General features: G+C 41.6%; 1 protein-coding gene and 1 long non-coding RNA gene across 13 annotated transcripts in view; one reads left to right on the top strand and one right to left on the bottom strand.

Moving 5' to 3' along the window:
* Window positions 1–21,537, top strand: part of LOC135577266 (uncharacterized) — a 40,093-nt gene that overhangs the window by 16,454 nt on the left and 2,102 nt on the right. The window contains exon 2 of one of the 2 annotated variants that reach the window (XR_010468894.1): window positions 380–489. This is a non-coding gene — a long non-coding RNA (uncharacterized LOC135577266). Of the gene's footprint in view, window positions 1–379; window positions 8,154–21,537 lie in introns of those variants that run through there. The other variant, XR_010468893.1, reaches the window with a different exon arrangement.
* The window catches only part of ZNF462 (zinc finger protein 462), a 96,702-nt gene continuing 92,586 nt past the window's right edge, over window positions 17,422–21,537 (bottom strand). For all 11 annotated transcript variants that reach the window (XM_065045678.1, XM_065045684.1, XM_065045679.1 and 8 more), the window contains one exon: window positions 17,422–20,179. In XM_065045678.1, the coding sequence (XP_064901750.1) occupies window positions 19,978–20,179 (202 nt within the window). In that variant the 3' untranslated portion in view covers window positions 17,422–19,977. The remainder of the gene's footprint in view (window positions 20,180–21,537) is intronic.

Raw genomic sequence — 21,537 nt, 5'->3', positions numbered from 1 at the left:
GCAATGAGTAAGGCAAAGCAGTGTTTGTTAAGGTCAGAGAAATACGTTGGTAGTAATTTACATGCAAGGGTTTTATTTGCATGGGTGGGTAGAAAAGGCTGATTTTTGAGGTGTTATGCAGACTGAATAGATGAAGTCAGAGCAGGGCCTGAAAACACAAGTCCAGTGAGAATCTGAAATCAAAAATACTTATGAATGGTTTTTCCCCAGCCCTATTATTACTGGTGGTGGTGGTTTTGTTCTTATCATTGTTATTATCATTATTTCATCAGAACTGCAGAACTGTAGCTGCTGCAGAGCAGGGATCCTCTGTGTACATACAGCTTCTTTCGTGATGTGAGTGATTATAGAAATACTTTGTAGCTTTTTCCTTCCGTAGGCACCATGGAGCTGACATCCCTGAGACAACAGGATGCTGCTTTGGTCTGCAACTGTGGGTCATCACTAAATTGTTTCCTGAGCTCCTGTTGCCACCCTGTAAAGATTGATGTGAGTGGAACAGAAAGTACAGTTTTCCCCTCAGAGCATCCACTTATGTTGCTTACAAAGCAGGATGAATACATCCCACGTGGTCTCAGCACTTGAGGTAGATCATGCGAGCCTGGCAGGTGAGAAATAAGGAGCATGTTGTTGCAGGTTGAGGCGCGGTGGATGTGGAGGTCACTAGCGAACTGAGCATGCAACTCCATAACACACTTCTCCAGGCAATTGTGAGAACAGAGCCACACTTCAACAGGTCAAGGCTGAGCCTTGGTCAGGGACATTTCTTTGTCAAGAAGAAATGCACATTGCTTGTTTTCACACCAGCTAGAAGCAGAACACAATGTAAGTGCTACCATTGTCCTACCATGTGTTGAATCCTTTGTGTCAAGTAGCACTCAACCTCAGAAGGCAGTGCTCAGACACAGTTGAGTCCATACTACTCATCCCACTTCATATACAGATGCTCAGCACTATTACGTGAGGCCCCTTAGCTGAGCAGAAACTCCAGTGATACTCTATGCTGAAAGATCCTCAGTTTTTTGCACTCCAAACACTAGGAGCCAAGACTTGCAGACCTTCACAGATATATGAACCACAATTCACTTCACTGTGAACTAATTACCATTAGAAACATGAAAGAGCTAGATCTAGTTAGCTATCTATACAGAGACATCTGAGTACCTTCCAAATCACTGGAAAATCTCAAGGGTGACTCATTTTGTCAGTATAACCAAGGGATGGAATTTCAAAGTACCTGACCATACAAATCTGTACCCTTGATATCCAACAGGGCAGCAAAGGGTAGTGTGTGCTTCTGGCCTTATTCTTGGGGGGCAAAAAGGAAAGTAAATCCATCAGAGTCAATGGACAGTTGTTGATTTATGCCAGTGGAAGAGCCAGTGCCTTGGGAAGGCTTCACGAATGCTTTAGTCACACATTCCAGTTCATCAGGAAATTTCTCTTGCAGACACACTGCAAGATGCTTGTGTGTGCATGTGTGAAGCTACCAAAGTGGTGGGGGATTTGTTTTTGTTTTTGTTTTTTTCTGCCACTGAGTGGGAATGGCTTTATACAGGTTGCTTGTAGACTGTATGCCAGGTGTTCAAACATGAGGTCTTCTCCCACATTCTAGACGTGGCGTCTCCATCTTTCCATGTTCATGACTCCTAAGCCTGTATTTGCTGGGCCCTCATCTTCCTGATTTTTCCTTGCCTAATGCATCTTCTTGATGTTGCATCCTAGACCACCTACATGCCACATCTCTGTCATGCAGCCATTGTCCTGGCAATGTCTTAGGCACCACAGAACATGATCTTGAGCAAAAGCTTGGTGCCACAATTGCCAGCATCAGAGGTCAGCAGCTCCACTGTCACTGCCATAGATTGAAAAACATCATGTAGGAGATGTCCTTCCATTGCATTCTTTTTTCTCTTTTTGAAAACCCTTTTAACAGCACTAAAGGTTTTATTGTATTTATTCAGGGTTTAACTCTATTAATTCAACCTTCCTGGAGATAAGTTGAAAGAACTCATAACCTTCTTTTTCTGCACCAGCATGAAGTGTGAGAGAAGGCAAGAGCTGACCAGTGTGGGTGAAGGAGATGCTCACAAAACTTCTGGGTTTCTTGCAGTTTCCTTCACTGAGAGGAACAGGACACCAATATGCAGTTGAACAAGGCAGATGGTATTGTAAAGAAGCATTGTGATTCTGGGCATGGTGTGGTCCTCAGCCTTTCCCGAACTAAGGAAGCCTCTGGGTAACAAGAAAGAATTTCAAGAGCTGGTCCACTGACAGTCGAAGACTTTATTGCTCTTGGTTGTATCCCTGGCAAGGCACAGAGACAGGAAAAGGCTCAATTTTTCAAGCAAGAGCTGACAGTAGTGGACAGTAGGGAAATGAGACAACTACTGTGGGATGCTTACATGTCTTAAGGCATGTTGTAGCTCCCTGACACATTAGTATTTTTCAGCAGGATAGTGTGAAGTACATGCACTTCTTCAGGATCCACAGTTTGTGTGGTTTCCTGGTACCTCTCCTGGGCTTCAGAAGGTGAGAAAGTGAGCCTAGTGAGGTCATGGAAAAACACCAGGGAGACATTGCCTGACATGCTCTGCCTTTCCTCAGCCTGTGCTTTTTCTGTAATCCTGACCTCATCCTTTTCTCTGGTGTCCAGTCTGGATCCAGAGATGGTAACAGAAGCTTGCCATCTCAGTTGCTTGCTGTTTCACCAAGCTTCAGACAAGTTGTCAGTGTGAAGGCACTGACTCCCTGCCTCCTCTGCTGCTGTGGCTGAGGCGCTGCCAACCTTTAAAGTTCCCGTCTCCCTGCATTTCTGCTACGGATCCAGAGATGAGATAATAAAGCTTTAAACGCTCCTGTTTGCTCTGCGCCAGTTGGGCACCCCCACCCTTTGCAGCGCCTTTAATAGGAATTGGAGAGGTGGATTCCTACCACAGAGTATCCATTTCACTCTAATTAAGTCTCCAGTTGTAAAAAGGTATCAGGTGTCCTCCGCACAGACACAGGCTGATTTGTGGAACTCTGTGAAACACGAATGCACCAGAACAAACAGTAGTTTTCAGCTGGGGAAAGGTGAGAGTGCCACCGTGGAGCAGGGAGTGCTCAGACTGCACTGTGAGCTCCTGCAGCGGGGATGCTCTGCACTCCAGGCTGTGGCAGCTGTGGGGGGCCTTCAGTGAGAGAAGGCACCGACTTTTTGGTCATGTTTATCAGAGACACAAGGCAAAATGTGATTATGCCCTTCCAGCCCCTCCCCAGGGCTCCCCATGGAGTGGACTGGAGGCCTGTAGGGTCATGCCTGTCTCAGTGGAAAGGAGACACTGGAGCCCCCAGCCAAACCAAGAGTGGATACCAAACCCCAGGGAGGAGCAGTTCCAGCCCTGCTGCAGGTCTGAGCAGCCAGTGCTACCCCAGCCAAGGACCCTGCCAGCCCACATGGCTGCTGTGCAGGTGGAGGTGATATGTCACACTTCCACAGAGTAAATCCTTAGGACTGCTCTTAGTCCTCTGCCACCTTGAGATGAAGTTTCAGCTTCTCACTACATGCTGAGAAACAACCAGAACCAGGCAAAGGTGACAGGGTTCTTCCCAAAGAGGAGAAGGGAAATGCTGTGTTTCAATCAAAATTAAAATCTTCCATTTCAAATTGGACTTCTAGCAGCATCTTGTCTCTAAACAAAGGCCATTTATTTCAGAACTTAAAACAACTGAAACCAATTGTTTTGATTCACAAGGAGATTCCAGCCAGAGCACTGCTCTTGCATGACAGGTTTTGCACTCTTTCAGTCAGTACCTCCCAGCAGAAAACCTTGCCTTTGGAAAGTTTCCAACCATCTCTGCTTTGGAGACAGGGCTTAGGGCAAATCACATTGCCACATCAACACTGAATCATAGTTGAGATGGAGACAGAAACCTAGAAGATTTCCAGGGCAGTCTCGATATATCATCATGCATGAGGAATATATAACTTCATGGAAGGGGGGAAATAATTGGGAGACAGATAAGTAACTGAGAAAATGCACATCTGTTGGAACCATGGCAGCAACTGAGGGTGACTTTATGATTTGACATTAAATACATACAGGTAAATTATCATTATATGCATTGGCCTGTGGGCACAAGAACTTGCACAAACATACAATGAATTTTTAATTGTTATCACTTGGTGGAGAATGTGTTAAAAGCTCCATATCACCATTGACTCTTTCTGTAAGGGGAAGAAAATTAGTGGAGGCCCTCCCAAACTCTCCAAAGTGTGTTAAATGAAGACATTCCTTCAAAAATGTTAAATCTACCATGATAATACAGGGAATTACACAAGTCCTTAGCCTGGCAGAACCTATTCTAAATTAGCTTTTCTAACTGCTTCTATTAGCTTTCAACAACAGTAACAGGAGTGTAAACACTGTAAACAAAGTATTTTTTCCATGCTGAACAGTTTAAGGGAAAAAAAAAAAAAAAAAGAAAGAAAACAAAAAGGAGAAGAAAGAAAAAGGGAAAGCAAGAGGGAAGGGAAAAGAGAAGGAGAAAGAGAAAAAGGAAGAGGAAAAGGGAAAGGGAAAGGGAAAGGGAAAGGGAAAAGGAAAGGGAAAGGAAAAGGAAAAGGAAAAGGAAAAGGAAAAGGAAAAGGAAAAGGAAAAGGAAAAGGAAAAGGAAAAGGGAAAAAAGAAAGAGAAAAGAAAAAAAAAAAAAGGAAAGAGGCAGAATGGGAAAAGCACTGAAGCACCAAGGCTCTCCCTGTTTCTGCGGAGGCAGCTCCTCATGCTTGATGAGTGCCTCATGGCTTCAGCAAAACATCAGATCAAGCCCTGAACTTTCTCAAACAGGCTCTTGATTGGTCTCAGTCCATGCTTCCTTGTTAAGCCTTCAGTACCCTGCAGGAGAAAGCACTTTCCCTGCTGCTTTGTGCTGAGTGACTTCCTACAGCTTCATGTAAGCTGGAGTGACATAGCCCTGAGCGTCTGCTGAAATATGCATTGCTGCCTAAGGGACTGAGTTTCCTAAGTCTTGTTAAACTCAATGTCTCAATATCCTCCAGGCTGCCTCCTAAGTTTTGGCCAAGCTTCATCAGTCAAACAGGGTGAAATATACCATCTTGTAGTTGAAATATTAATTAGTTATTGTTTCTGAAGTGTATTGAATGTGGAAATCTTTCATGTTATTGTATCTCTGTCTTTTCTTATCTGCAATATGGGCTTTTTGGTCCCCCTATCTGCTCCAACCAATATTTTACCTAAACCCAAAGTGCAAAGCCTGCACTGACATCTTAGAGGATGAGCCAAGTGACTATCATTCAAAGATTTATTTCACGAAAAGTCAGAACATTGTGCACTTTCCTCCACAACTCTATCAGAAGCTGCTCATTTCTTCTTGCTGGAAGAGTGCCCATTGTTCATTTGACGTTAAAGATAGGGCTTTTCTGTTTTCTTTTAAGTCAGTGATTGGAGGGTGGAGAGCAAAGAGTGAGCTAAGCTTTATTATCCTGCCTTGTCAAAAGGATACAACATTATGCAAAAGAAATGATAGGGAACACAAAAAAATGCTTTCTTCTCTGTGCACTCTCTCTGACTGGCATACAGATTTAAAATGATATTATTCCTTCACTTTGCCTGGTAGATTGTATTTCAGAGGCCTGTGTCAATTCAATGGCAGGCACTTTGTGCACCTTGTTACCTCAGTCATTTAGGAAGCTGCAATCAGTTTGCTGTTGCCCTCAAAATTTCCAAATTAATGGAGCAGGAGGGTGGTGCTCTTTGTCTGGTTTTAAATCCATCTTAAATATGCATTTGATCTCTTTGGTGTTGGAGAAGCCTGTGGTATGAAATGAACAATATTACCTCAGAGTAAAGACAGGCAGAGTGTTTAATCCATGGAGGGGTAAGTAGTGGGGCACAGAGGCACTAAGTGATTTGCCTGAGGTCACACCAAGAGTGCATGAAAAAGCAGGGATTCAGGCTTACAGCTTCATTACCTTTAAACTGGAGGCAAACACAGAGGGACTGTGTGATCTACCAAGAGAAAAGAGGACACACAGTTGCTTTTCTCTGCGGCTTCACAGGATAAACCAGGAAACACTGAGTGATGCCCCTCCTGATTTGTTTTTCTAACAATGTGTCCCTACCTCCCAGCTGCTCAACTCACTGCAGCATGTTGATTTTATAGCCAATAAAGTGTTTCTTTGCATGTGTTTATCATCCCTGAAAGTGGAATCCCTCATGGCCAAATGCGGGTCTCACGGTACATGGTGGGGAACGTGTGGCAGACTCACAGCGAATTCCAGCGTCGAACATGATTAGCTTCCCTGTACCTCTGAGGAATAGTACCAGGAAATTGCTAACACTGTAAATTGTCTAAAATATGCACTCACTAAAGCCTTTAAAGAGCAATTACTGTATGTTAACTGAACACCAATCAACTGTAAAAACAGCAGTTATGTGGCTTTAATAGGTATATAAAGGAGAAAATCTCACCACCCTGCAATTAATTCTAAATCACATAAAAATCATAACTTGTACACTTATTGCTTATTAATACATAAAATATGTACAGCATGTTAAAACATTTAATTAGCACTTACATAACAGTCTAAAAATTAAGTATCAAATTATCACTAAAATACTGTTGAGCTCTTCATTAACCATGTGAAACAGCCCCCCAACATGCAGCACTCGGGTCGTTCTAGCAGTTAGGTGCTTTCAGCTACTGTTCAGTGATTTTATAACAGCAGTGTCCCATGCTCCGTCTCCGGAATCACCTTTCTTACAATACAAGCCATTTGTGAGAAGGCCAGAAGACAAAGAAGGGACAGCAGGAAGAGATCCTCCTAAGCAAGGTTCATCATCTCCTTAAAGCTGTGTTTAAAAACCTGGCCAGTAAAAGATAGGCTGATAGCAATTCATGATGTGGAGAACTACATGAGTAGCTACAAGCACATCAGGAGAGAGAGGAGAGTAAATCTGCTGTGAAGGTCTGCATGTGGAAGAGCAGATTAGTGGTAAATGATACCATCAGGCAGGCTTGTGGCAGAGGCTAAGAAACAGGGGAGCCAAAACAGAGAGCTGGAGGCTTCTGGCGTTGCCAGGAAGGGAGCGAGCAAGTAGATACTGCAACAGGAGTGTGAAAAAGTAGAAAAACAAGAGGGTGGTGGGCGCACACCTTGGACTTGACTTGCAGTCGAGATGGAGGCTTACTAGGCATCTCAGGGAAAAGGAAAATAACAGCTAATATATGCTATTGGGAACTTCATGCAATCACGTGGTCTGTTGACAGAAGGAAACCACAACATAGAATTACCCTTTGTTTAGTCTAAATCAGCTGCCAGTATGCACATACGCCACATGAAAGGCAAAACCTGAACACATTCCCAGAACGCCTTCCTGAAAAAGCCATCTGCTGCCCAAGATGATGTTACCACCCTTCCCACCGCAATGAGTTTTAAAAGGATAAATTTAATTTTCCAGGCAAGATAACATCCTCACCTCAGCAGCACAGCTTAAGGTTGCCAACTGCAGGCAAGGCACTAGTTTCTTCACAGAGGTTCTCATCTCTTGTGTGCAGACTCACAGAAGAGGCACGTGTGTGGAAGGGGTTTGCATGCAGCCACTGTAGCCCATCACTCTTGTGGGTTAGAGAAAGGCTGTGAACTTGCACGACAGCTTGAGAGAAAGGGAAGGATTGCTAACAGTCAGCGCAAAGGAAGGCAGAGCTGCCAGCAAGTTGGGTGGATTATTGGAGGAAGACCTGTGATTTCGTGCTGCTTGGCTTGCAGATGTAAGTGGTAGAGGAAGGACGTTGAACCAGCCCCCTGACTTCTGCAGGGCACCAGTGAAAGTGCCTGGTCAAAGCGAAAGTCCAACAAGTGAGGGCCATTTCTTGGCCCCAGACAAACAGGTGCATGGTTGCTTCTCACCAGAGTGGGTAGAAAAACCTCCCTTTCCTCTGAAGTGTCCTTTAACAGACCCCAAGGTGGTGGGAAGATCTGTTCCACCTGAGAAAAACCGTGTTCACTGACTAATTTTGCCTAAATTATTTTACTCTATCTGATTGCATTTTTACTCATCTTGATAGTAAATATGAATTTATTGTACTTTATTGTAGCTTTAAAGATATGTCATACGAAAATAAAATATTGCATGCCTTTGATGCACAAAGCTCTATCTTAAAGCAAGTATTTAACTTAAAACATTTTCACTTTTTATATAACTACATCTGTGCACTTAGCAAGTAGATAGATTTAAATTAGTGCAGTTGTGGGACCAAGAGTGGATAGGTTCTTGTGGTGGGTTGCTCTTGGCTGGCTCCCAGATGCCCACCAAGCTGCTCCATCACTCCCCCTTTTCAAGAGGACAGGGGAATAAAATATGACAGAAGGCTCATGAGTCAAGATAAGGACAGGGAGATCATTTACCATCTACCATTATGGGCAAAATGGCTCAACCTGGGGAAATTAATTGAATTTATTTCCAATCAAACAGAGTAGGACAATGAGAAATAAGAACAAAACTTAAAACACCTTCCCACCACCCCTTCTATCTTCCCAGGCTCCACTTTGTTCTCAATTTCTTCACCGCTTCTCCCCAGGCAGAACAGGGAAATGGGGAATGGTGCTGTGGACAGCTGACCATGTGTTCTCTTGCCCTGCTCCAGCATGGGGTCCCACCCATGGGAGACAGTCTGCTGTGAAGTTCTCCAACATGGGCCCTTTCCACAGGGTACAGCTCTTCATTAACTGCTCCAGCGCAGGTCCCTTTGATGGGGTGCACTCCTTCAGGAACAAACTCCTCCAGCTTGGGTCCCCCATGGGGCCACAGGTCCTGTCAGGACCCTGCTCCAGCTCCAGAGGTTCCTTTGGGCACCCACCTGCACTGGTGCGGGGTCCTTCCTGGGCTGCAGATGGATTTCTGCTCCACTGTGGACCTCCATGTGCTGCAGGGGAACAGCCGGCCTCACCGTGGGCTGCACCACGGGCTGCCGGGGAATCTCTTCCCTGGTGCCTGAAGCACCTCCTGCCCTCCGTCTTCAGTGTCCTTGGTGTCTGCAGAGTTGTCCCACATGTTCTGACTCTTCTCTCCCAGCTGCTGTTGCACAGCACTTCTTACTCTTTCTTAAATATGTTACCACAGACATGATACCAACATGGCTGACGGGCTCAGCTTTGGCCAGCAGTGGGTGCATCTTGGAGCTAGCTGGATCTTGCTCAGTCTGACATGCGGACAGCCTCTGGTGTTTCTCGCAGAAACCACCCCTGTGGTTCCCCCCACTACCAAAACCTTTGTCATGTACATCCAATACACTCTCAATTCCTGGAAACTCATTTATGTCTTCAATAACCATGAGCAACGGTACCAGCAGTCCTGATATCATCTAACCTGTAAGTAAATAATTTGTGTCCTTACCAAGAATTTGGACAGTACAAAGCTGCTCAAAATAAACAAATAGTTTGTGGAAGGAACATGTTTTTCCCCTCTCCTGGACCAGAACATGTCTTGAAAATAATTGGAGAAAAATTGATCTTTTGCTTTATAACACAGCATTTTCAGGTCTATACTCTTTGTTTAGGGGTTGTTATTCTGGTACTTGTTGCCTAGTACTGAGGTGGGGTTAGTGTCCCATGCACAGGAGCAGCTGTTCAGTGCATTTTTCATGGCTGAAACAATTTTATGGTTAGCCTAGTTCAGCAGGATCCAGCTGCATGATGCATACAGTCTGTTCTGGTTTTGCATTCTTGTTCTGGTAAAAGAGAAGGGAAGGTCTTCAGGTTAAGGCCATGGACAAGAACTCAACCTACCAGAATTTGTTTTCCTGTTACGATAGACTTCCGTAGGACAATAAAATCTCCTCTACTTCCTATACCTAGTCCTCCATCTAGTAAATAGAGATATTAAAATCTCCTCCTGCTCCAAATGTAAGCCATAACTTGTTTGTCTCTTGGTAAGATTTTTTGGTGAAAGGTTTGTGATCCGTTCATACTGCAGCAAGCACTACAAAAATCCTTGTGTGGACATGACTTCCTTATGCTCTTGTCATGTACAAAAAGGTTACTATATTCTTCCATTTTTTTATTCCATTCTCTAAATATAAATTACTCTCTTTGAGAGACCATTAGTGACAAGAGGTACTAGCATGAAATACCGATGGGCTTCTGCTCATATTATGATGAACATTAGTAAAAAGTAACGTGAGAATTAAAATAATTGAAATACTTCATTAACAACAGAAGCTGTCCCAGTGCTGTGGATTCTCAAAGAAGGAGACCTTGAAATGGTGATAGAAGACATTATAAATAGTTATAAGCCCTTGTCTGTCAATGGAATATAAACATGAATTAAGGCTTAGGAAATTTGAATGCAAGTTTGTGCAACTCTTGCTGCTTTGGGAGGACTCATACAAGTCTAAATACTACAGATATAGTGAATGTAGTGAATGTTATTCACTACACAGGAAAGTTAGTCAAGACAGGACTATCACTGCCTTTAAAAGAAAGAAATCTCAGCCTGAAATTAGGCACAATCTTGACTAACAAAAGCTGTGCTAGAAACCTGCTGTTGGAGAAGCAAACAAGATTCCTCACTGCATGCAAACAACTAGAGACATCTGGAAAACTTTGTGCAAAACAAAGCAGTCCAACAATGAAACAGCTGTACAGAGAGGTTATTTAGGAACCATCATTTAGATGTCCAAATTACAGATGTATCTGAGTCATGAAGTTTTGATCAGGATTCAGACATTCTATAAGTTTTCAGTCTGACCTACCATGGGGACTGGGCAGATTGAATTCTTGATTTCTCCAAAGCTTATGCACAACCTGGATCTGACAGGATAGCTTGCATCCACCTCCAGCTCCAAAAGATCAGACACCTCAGTACTGAAAAGAAATACTTGCATTTTACCTCACATCATCCACTGCTTCGAAGTCTGTGAGGAAAAGCACTATGTCAGAGGATAGTTACAGGTAACCAACAGACAGAAAAAAAATAGGAAGAAAGCTTGTACCGTGTCTCTCTGCTTTTGCACTTTCTCTTTTCCATCATTAGCTTTCAGATGACATTAGACATCTGGACAACCTAAGCATAATGGCCAGGGCTGAGATACTTAAGTTGCCTTGACAAAAAAGCAAACCACCTACATGTGCATAAGAAACAACCATGAAACAAAGTTCTTGTTATTTGCAGAAAGTATGGCTATAACACAGAAGCAGTCAGTAGACTCTCATAAAGCAGAAACTCACCTGAGCACTGGAGAACAACTCATCTGCATTATACCCTTGCCATTTCATTTATAGCCTTTGCTAGTGTCCTTATCTCCTTTTACTTGAGAAATATTGGAGGCTTGTCTTATTCAGGGTTCAAGTTTTGCAAGAAAATCACCTCTTCCCTGAAGAGAGTAACCACCTGTATGCACAGCACTTTTCTATTGATGGCAGTACCTGATCATGCTTTTACTTGAATGCAGAGCATATAATCAGAGTTTGCTCTCAAGGATGAGGCTGAGGAGGAGATCTACCTTTTTTCTCATGTGAAGACCAAAAGATCTGCAGCAGATGACTGAAGTCCTCTGCTCCAGGTGAACGGGAGCTCCTCATGTCTGCAATCAGAAAAAAGTGCCAGGAGATCCTTTTGGTCACCAGCACATTTATAAAACTATCTCCTATATGAAGTCCACTATTCACATATATTGCAATGGGAAGCATGGTTTTCAGAAGTTTTCAAAACCTCTCAGATGCCCAAGGATGTCAACAAGCCCCCCTGAGACTTCTAAATATTCCACACTGCCATTATGACTGTTGAAAGGTGAGGAGGCTGCCAAGGAAGTAATGCATTTTCTTACTTTTGATACCACACATGTAAACAGCATATTGGTTTGGAGAGCCTCATCCCTTATTCCTCTGTTCCATGTCTCTCTAAGCCTCTCCCAGACTGCACAGTGTCTCTGGGAACAGCCCAGTCGGTCAGGGTCAACAACCATTTGATATAAATTAATGGGAAAAAATAATCTTTTTTTCAGCTTTCCAATTAAATTACATTGAAAAAAATCTAAGTTACAGCATGAATCTCTGCAGAATGAGGTCCTAATAGCTAAATGTGTCCTTTAAGTGGATTAAATAACAACATACATTTAATCTGATGATAGGAATACAATTACACTTTTGTTTCTGCTGTTAGTTAATTACATGGGAGGTGGTATCTACATCTGATCACTTGTCCTTCCTGCTTTTGATAAACAGGACAGAAGACCACTTAGTTCCTCAGAGAAGGATCAGGCACATTTAAATTCATTCACCCCAAAAGAGTTTTTTTCTGCGACTGAGCCAAAAAAACACACATCCCATTTGTGCTTCCCTGCCAGAACAGATCATAAGGACTGATGAAGGCAAGCACAAAGATACTCTGTTGATCACCAGATGGATTATGTCTGGTCCCAACTGAAGCCTAGCAGACACTGTGTTCTTGCCTTGCTGAATGCTCCTCCCTTCCAGGCAAGGATGGTGTCTGCATAGTCTCAGTCTTGCATGTACATGAGCCTGGGCTTCCTCTAGCACCAACAACCACAATGATGTTCTCAGTCTCCTGAATACAATAGCCCAGCTCCTGCCTGCTGCAGCAAGGCCAGAGTTTGTCATCTGGTTACTGGGAACAATCCTGCAAAGGAAGGTAAAAGAGGTGACTGTGTAGCAGCTGAGAAATGGGGGAAGCAAACCTCATTTTCTAAATGGTTTTCCAGGAGGTATACGAATTGGAATATACCATTTCCTGTAGTAACAGCAAGAAATACCTTGCAGCTGCTGCAAGATGGTTCAAAGACCTTACTTCTTTCTGCAGGCAACATTATTTGAGTGTCGTATATTTATTTACCTATGAGATATCAAAGCCTTTCTACTTCATAATGACTATTTTTACTTAAATCATGCGGTTTCAACAATCACATACCTGAGGTCTTCAAGAGTCTAAGCAGAGGAAAACATTTTCTCTGGAAATAACACATCAAAGACTCATTTCTTTACGGAGCTTGCCTTCTAATTGTCTCCCGGTTCCTACAGACCAAAACTACCACTCCTTTTACAGCAGCATCTCTGCTGAAATTCTTTGTTGACTTCAGTATAAATGAGTCCACAAAGACTTGAAGCACCATTTGGCCCAGTAGCTTAACCTGATTTCCTTCAGTCATAGAGAAAAGTTAAAATTTCAGTCCAGCATCTTCAACTCAAGCTAAATCAATCTGAGGCATAGCTGGTAAATACATTGCTTTCTTTAAACACTACTGAGGGCACAACAGAACAGCTGCAGAGAGACACATTTCACTTAGATTTGGAAGTCATGCATGTACAGTTGGCTAGACTGAGCTAAGCTCTTCATTAATAGAAGTGTAAACTCAACAGAGAATTCAAGAATCAAGCTGAGGCATATTTGCTTTTACACCAACTATTCAAAGAGGCAAATTTTTTGAGGAGAAGAGTAGGATGTCTCTTTTCATTCCAGCAGCTGACCTCACTTTTTCCTGAGCATACTAGCTGAAATGAATCACTTGGAATTCCTGACAGATTATTTTCTGTACATGAAAAATGTATTTTATGAACAAAGTAAGAATAACAGAGATCACATAACTAACTTTTAGGAAGATTTTATTTTTTAGGATAATAAAATAACATTTTTTTTTCTTCAACACAAATATATTTTACGTATCAGTTTTCATCAGAGAAACCAAGAGTTCAGTAAAAGTAAAAATGGAATTGGTAGCAAAAGTACTGTAACTTATATTACTATAACATAACATGAATGTGAAAGAGGTAGGACTCCTTCTGCTTCTACACGTAAAGCTGTCATCAAAACAGATTAAGACAAGACCTTCATTAGGGACAGGTTACTCCTTTCCTGTTCATCCTCAGATTTCCTGCTTTTTCCTTCAAGAGTCAAGACACTGAACTAGACCTGATCTGGTCAATTCCCATATTCTGCTAGAACAAAACTGTTCTCAAATCCAGTATAAGAAAAGCCAATAATGCTACCTGACACTTAGCTGCACACTCCCTCTGTTGCAATACAATGGGGTACATTGCATGAGAAGCTGTTTTGTTTTGCTTACTTTTTGTGCCATTTTTCTCTCTTTTTTTTTTTATTTTTTTTTTTTTGCCAAATTGACAGCACTTTGGACTGGATTCCTCGAGTTATAATAAATGAGAATACTGGCTCAATCACAGAAGCAATGCAAAACCAGAACCTCACCACACAGACAATACTTTTTGAGTATTTCACATGATTTGTAGCATATTGTGGGAGTGTTGGAGAAATGGGATTGCAGGGTTCAAGTCAGAACTAATTAAATAGTTTGAGTCAAGATGAAATGCAGAAATTCAGATCAATATCTTCTCTTAAGTGATAACCTTTTTCTACATCTAAGAGCTGTTTAGTGCTGTCCCCAGCTAAAGATGCATATAACCCCATAGAAAAAGTCTGTTAAAAATTTGCTGTGAACCTGCCAAGAGGTCATTTTGTTTAGGTACATTGTATGTCACTCAGCATATGTTTAGATGAAGAGCATGCCTTCTGGTAAAAAATGGTTGGACATAGGACAGGCAGAAATACTGGTCAGAGAAGAGCCTCTAATTCAGTGAGCGTGTCCTTGAAGTATCTCACATTTCACCAAAAACGTTGGCTTGCAAAAAGCCAAAGAAAAGCTGGAGAAATTGAAGGTTAAGAGAACATCAAAGAAATAGGAAAATATAAAATTGAAATAGGAAATGGGACTAGGAGAGAGTTCTTGAGGTCTCTGGTCCAACCTCTTGATGAAAACCAAGACTATTGCTGACACTAGACCAGGTCAGTCATGGGTTTGCCTGTATTATTCCAAAAATCTACCAACGGGGGAGATATCGCATGCTCATGGAGTGACCTGCCCTAGTGCTGCACCAGTCTCCCAATAAGAAAACTCACCTGTTGTCCTACCTGAACATCTTCTCACTTTATAGCCACACATGCATGTCTGATGAAACAGGCTTCCTTCTCTCCATTTACCCTTGTAGAATATGCACCATATTTCTACACAAGGGTAGGTAATGCAACAGGAAAGAAAATGCCTTCAGACAGGCTCTCCAAACATCAGGAGACAGAAATAGGCATCAGCCTTCTTTACCAAGGCTTTGGCCAGGATGCTTTTCCCTTGACTACCACTCAGCCCCACCTTTGTTCACTGGATACCCTGACATTTATTGGAGGACACTTTGGTACATGACAGGTGAGAAGACCAAAAGTTTCCAAGCTGCATTCTGGAAGGACTGTAGCCTTCGAGGCCAAACTTTGTACTCCAGACTGTTCAAACTGAAATCCCTGTTTCTAGCAGTGGTTGGTGGGGGGTAGTGGAATTAACCATGCTGCAAATAAAGGTTTCTCTAACATCTTAAGCCTGTTTTGGACTAAACATTCTCTTTTCCAAAATCTTTTTACTCAAAATCATTTCTTATTCAGTAATCTTGCTGCTTTGGAGACAGACAGCTGTCTTGCATGGTGGAAAAGTCCTGTGTTATTAGAAAAATATTGAAGAAAGACTTCAGGGTGAGGAAAAGTGGAGAAACCTGAGTCAGTTTTCATTGCAAGGTACTGAACATATGCAATTGTATTTAGATATATTCTTGAGGCCAGGAGACTGACTGCTGCTGTTTAAGTTCACACAAAGTCTTCTGTGAGCATCAGTTTCTGAGGTAACTGAGCCACAAGTATCAACATTTCGCATAGTCCTTCTCACTTTGCAAAGAGTGGACGTTCTAGTGGAAACCCTGCAGTTCCAGACATTAATTTCTGTGACCCTGCCAATCCTCAGTGTTGGTCCTTGAGTCACAGGGCAACCTCAGCTGCTTGACTGTTCTCCAGGGAAGTTGCGTGTTTGCAAGGAGGAGAGATAGCAGTCTCCCTTCCCCTAGCAACTCCCGCAAAGCCTTTGCACCGATGTGAATATGAAGGCAAGATCTTTGCACGGAGGGCATTCAGGCATGACACCTCTAGACCAACAGAAAACGCCAGCAGTCAGCTAGCAATAATGTGGCAAACATTTACCCAGACTTCTTAAGAAAAGAAAGGACAATGAGCTTGGGAATTCAGTGTATACAGAACACCAGTTGTCCCACGGCACAAATGCTCCCTGTGAAGCCCCGAGCTCCCAGTTACAAGAAAGGGAATTGTCTGGCAAAGCAGGGAAGTATTCTGAGTAAAGGATCATCTAAGTAACAATTTCCTTTGCCTCTTCCCTTCCACTCCCTTGTTGTATTTTAGTTCAGTACAGGAATCTTAAGGCAGGTTAACCAGTCACGTTCTGCCAAAAAAATAAAACTGGGTAAAATTGAGAGTCTTGTTTCAAACTCACACGATCCTGCCACTGAGGTGAATGCAATAATGCAACTGTAATATTCTAGAAATTATCCCAAGGTCTTCCATTACCTCTGTTACGTAATTCTGGTTAGTGACAGACCACAGAGCAACCCTTTCTCTTTTTAAAGCAGTGGAAGTGCAGGTTAGCTCTAGGCTAGAACACATAGTATTTGTAGGTCTCCCACAGGAACAAATGTTTCCAGAGACCACTGAAAAAAGGCAATGTCTAACAGGCTGAAGTGCACCTTTGTGTGTGTGCCTGTGCGTTTAAACACAGAATATGGAAATCAGTATTTTGTCAGAGAAATACTCTGACTCTTAGGGAGAAAGGTGGAAGGTGGCAATCTGTAAAGCTATCAGGTGGTCAAAGCTTTCATACTGTTTGTCAAGGACACTGTTTAACATCATACACATTCAGTTGAGATCCAGTTCCAGTACAATCAAAAAACTAGTTAAACTGGAAACAGATTAAAAACTGATTAAAACACACACAGAAAAAACCTGACATCTTCTGTATGTGCATTTAAAAATCTAAATTGAGCAAAGAAAGATTCCAAGACAACACTACAAGCATAATTTTAAGTTTTCAATGGAGAAAGTGTTAAAAATTAGCAACCCCGATTAAGCACAGCCTCAACACTGGATCCAATAGGTCATCATATATTGGAACATACCCAAATCATGAAGGGACTTAAGTTGATAATCCAAATACCAGCCTGTCTCCATCTATTTTGATCTTTCAAGACAGCCTATAATATTTCTTCATTTCTATGTTTGTATTCAGGAGGAGCCAGCTGTGCGGCCTGGACCTCTTACAGGACATTGGGCTGGTGGATAGTCAAGGCTTTTTTTGAAGATGTGGCAGACCCTAGACCTATGTGAACTAGGGGAAATCACTCCCCCTACCTGTAAATCCAAATTTCCCTGTGAAACAGGGGAGGAAAGGCTGCAGATGGGAAAAGTCAAGCTTTGCTCCCTCCTAGAGCTACCAGTTGTAGGACTGGTCTCTTGTACAGGCTTATCATCAGAGTAGCCAATACAAAACTACACACACACACAAGTGCACACTCTTAAAAAGATTTTATTAATTTTCTTTTTTTTTTTTCTTAAAAAAAACAAACCCGTCAGTGCAACAGTTCAGTATCCCCTTCCTATCCCCCATCAGTAAGCAGTAATTTTAAAATCAGGAAATACCGAGTGCTGAAGCCAATGGGTTAGCATTTTGCTATTATTTCCTTCTGTCAAACTCTGAAAAAGTCCTCTGTATAAATTAAACAATGAAAAAAATGTTATTTTCAATTCTATGTCATTACAGTCAACAGAATCATAATGCATCTAAAATGTGTGTCCACAATATAGCAGGTATACATTTTTGGGAAAAGAAAAAAAAAAGGAAAAATAATATGACATTCTAGGTTTGTTAAAAGGATAATGGTCCCGTATTTTTTATTAACAGGTTAGCAAAACAAAATCCAATGGATTACAATATTTACATGTTATTTGAAAAATAAAGTAGTGATAAAAGCATGTCACAATCATTTTTTTTTTCTTTTTCATTTTTGGTAACAATTACAAACACCCAATCCAGGTATGGAACTGTTTAAATACATTTGAAATGAGGCCAATTAAAAAACAAATACAGACACAAAATGTGTATTTATACTTATCCCTCAAATGTGTTTTTCCATGACATTCCCTCCCTACTTCAAAAAACAAAACAACAAAAAAACAACAACCAAAAAAAAAAAATCAAAAGAATCCCCCTAGCACACAACTGATGAATCCCCAAAAGCAAAACACCATGCTTCTCAAGTAGCACTTATTCCACAAATGCAACATTTTTGCCATCAATTTTATGTGAAGCTCTCTAGGACACCGTTTCCTCAGCAGCTTCCTACTTTCCCCCCTCCCCCTCCCACAGTTCCCCCCCAAAACAAAAAAAAACAAACAAAGACACATGCATTTCTAAAACTAGGTTTCAGTCAAGTACTTTCTACTTTTTGGAAAGAAAGTCCTTTTTTTTTTTTTTTTCTTTTTTTTTTTTTTTTTTTTTTTTTAATTTTTTATTTTGTTCACAATCATAACATACCATGGGCACCAGATCCTGTACTTGTTGCTCAGGCAAAATTCCTGTTGAGTTTGGTAGGTTTTCCACCTGAGAAGTAGTGCAGGATCAGCCACTTAGGTATGCAGGTTCCGATTCATCCTACACTGCTCCCCTCACGCTAAAAGCTAAGGAGGGGAAAAACTTAGCAACTCCCTCTTGAATCGAGTAAAAGTAGTTCTCCAGGCTCAAGGTCGTATGTAACCGTTTCACCTCCACTTGCAAAAAGATGTGTTAACGGACACCCTTCCCTCCCACCACACCAAAACAAAAAGAAAACATGCACACCACAAACATAAGAAAAAAAGGCTGCCAATCTTAACAAAAAGTTACTGGTGTGAGACTGATAAATGTTAATATGACAAGCAACAGAATGGTTATGAGGACCTATGTGTTTGGCCCATGAGCTGCATAGCTGTGCCGTAAGTTTGGTTCTTTAGTTTTTTTAAAAAAAGTTAAAACTTCTTTGTTATTTCCATGTTTAAAATTAACAACAACAACAAAAAGTTCTATTCACAAGATCTAGTCTCCTTTCCCTGTCCCCCCCTTGAAAAGAAATACTTGTTTTACATGAGAAACTTAATTGTGCTGTATTTGTAACACCGCAGGCTGATAGAAAATAAACATGTGGCAAACAAAACTGCACAATCAGTCACATGAAATCTATCAAATCCTAAAATTATAACTGAACACTAACAAACAGCTTACCTGGAATAAAGGATGACAATTCACAAACAGTTATCTAGGAATTAAAGTCTCTCTCTCTTTTTTTTGTGTTTTTTTTTTTACTAAAATAATTAAAAAAATCACAGTATTTTAAGAAATAAAACCCACACTGGGATTTTAAGCACAATTTGTTTTCCTTTCTTTAAAACTTTTTTTCATCCTCCATTCACCACTTTGCTCAACAGTCTCTCTACATTTAACCACAATAACAACAGGTAGTACTGACAAATGCAGAGATTTCCCTTGGTTAATTCTGAGGTACTAGGAAACAGGTGACTGTTTTAAGCAAAGTAGTTTCTGTTTTGTTTTTATTTTCCTTTTTTGTTTTCCTTTTTTTTTTTTTTTTTTTTTTCTTTTCTAAAGCAGTTGCATTCAGTCTGGAAAAGCATTATGTATTAAAACTAGAAAAACGCACACAAATTTGTGCGTTGAAAAGTTATCCCCCTACTTCTTCCACGCTCACGACGCTTCCATTCACAAACAATCCAAGTCTCCACTGCAAAGCACGACGTGTAATGTAGGAATACAGGGAGTTGCTTCATTAGTCCAAGACGAATGTAACTTCCCATGGTCAAGATCCAGAAGAAAAGATGCAGTGATGTAATGGAGCCACTTATTCCATCACTTAAATAACTTTAATATACACACACACACACAGGTACCAGTGCTTTGAAAATAGATCATTCAGTCCTAAAAGCAGCTTTATTTCTTCCTTCTGCCTAACCCATCCACCCGCCCCCACCCCGTTCATCACTGTTCAAGTACGTTGATTCGTATCACACCAAACACTTATTCGTTTTTGGCCTCTGAGTTGTCTTGGAGAGGTTTGTCAGCAGCTACCACGCTGACTGCTGTTTCACTGTTGTGGGAATAGTCCACCACCATTTGCTCAATGCATTCTTTTTCTTCTGGCAGTGTGCTAACAGTTTCTTCTACATCCTCCTTGGGCTGGCTGTTCTCACTGGTCCTGTGCTTGCTTTCGTTCAGTGCCCTGCAAAGCCGAGTGGCAGAAAACAGAAACACTTCCAGTCGATACAGAGAACAGCAAAGACAACCTATGAATATCTCCTGAGGGAGAAGAACAGATCACCTTCTAAAAAGGCAGACACACGCAGCCACACCATTGCTACCTCAAGCTCAAAAGGACAGGCAGTGAATGAAGCCACTAGTGCTACCCATGACATTCTAGCTTTGAAACCAAATCTTTATTTGCTCTACACTGGGACAGATACGAGATGAGAGGGAAAAAGCTCAACTCTGACTTGTAAAACTTTATTCCTCTTTTCCCAGTCCCTTGTAAACAAGACTTAAAAGGCACCAAAAAAAAGGCAGAAGGAAAGAGTACTTTTCCCAAAGAGCTGAAGATCCAATAAAACTTTTTCTAAAGTTGCAACATTTCAAGTACTTGTATTAGGCAAACAAGGGTAAGAAAAGTGACACGTTTCACCCCACCACAGTTAACACACAATATTGTATTCAAATGTCTTCCAAATGCCAGCAATCTTGAATGAAATCTACTCTTTGAAGAAACTCTGGTCATGCAAAGGTATCTCTGCTACTTACTGATGAGACCTTCCTCAAAAGAAGGAAAACTGTTGTTTCAGAGATGCCTATCTTATCTGTGATGTGTATCATCCCTCAGTGTGCAAACTGCTATAGAAAGGCAAAGATCTTCACTATGAAGATGAACTAGTGAAGTTCACTATGCACATCTTAGGAGGAGTTCATTCAGATTGATTTTACTTTCCTGGAAGGTCTTAACATTGCTCTTCACATAATTCTTTGCACTGCTATGCAAGCTTAGCTGCAAGCATGAGAAAGAGATAAAACAACAAAGGGCAAAAAACCCAGTTCCTTCCGAGAACATTCTGTATAATTTTCTGCCATTTTTATGCTGCTCTGCAGGCAGTCAAAATCAACAGTACACTCCGGTAAAGTTAATCCTGGACCAAGTGATGTATCCATGGGCAAGGGTACATGAAGGTAAAGGGGCCCAAGAAAATTGGTTAGCATTCAGGGACTGCTTCTTCCAAGCTCAAGATCGAGGCATCCTGACACGTAGGAAGTCAAGGAAGGGAGCCAGGAGACCTGCGTGGTTAAACATGGAACTGCTGGGTAAGCTCAAGTGGAAGACGAGAGTTTACAGATCATGGAAGGAGGGACTGGCCACTTGGGAGAAATATAAGGCTGTTGTCAGAGGGTGTAGGGAGGCAACTAGGAAAGCTAAGGCCTGCTTAGAATTAAACCTGGCAAGAGGAGTCAAGGACAACAGAAAGAGCTTTTTTAAATACGTGGCAGATGAAACTAACACCAGGGGCAAGGTAGGCCCACTGATGAATGAGGTGGGTG

This window comes from Columba livia, chromosome Z (assembly GCF_036013475.1).
Source record: "Columba livia isolate bColLiv1 breed racing homer chromosome Z, bColLiv1.pat.W.v2, whole genome shotgun sequence".
NCBI classification, from domain to species: Eukaryota; Metazoa; Chordata; class Aves; order Columbiformes; family Columbidae; genus Columba; species Columba livia.
The sequence above is the reverse complement of the archived record's forward strand: the minus strand, read 5'-3'. Positions and strand labels throughout refer to the sequence as shown.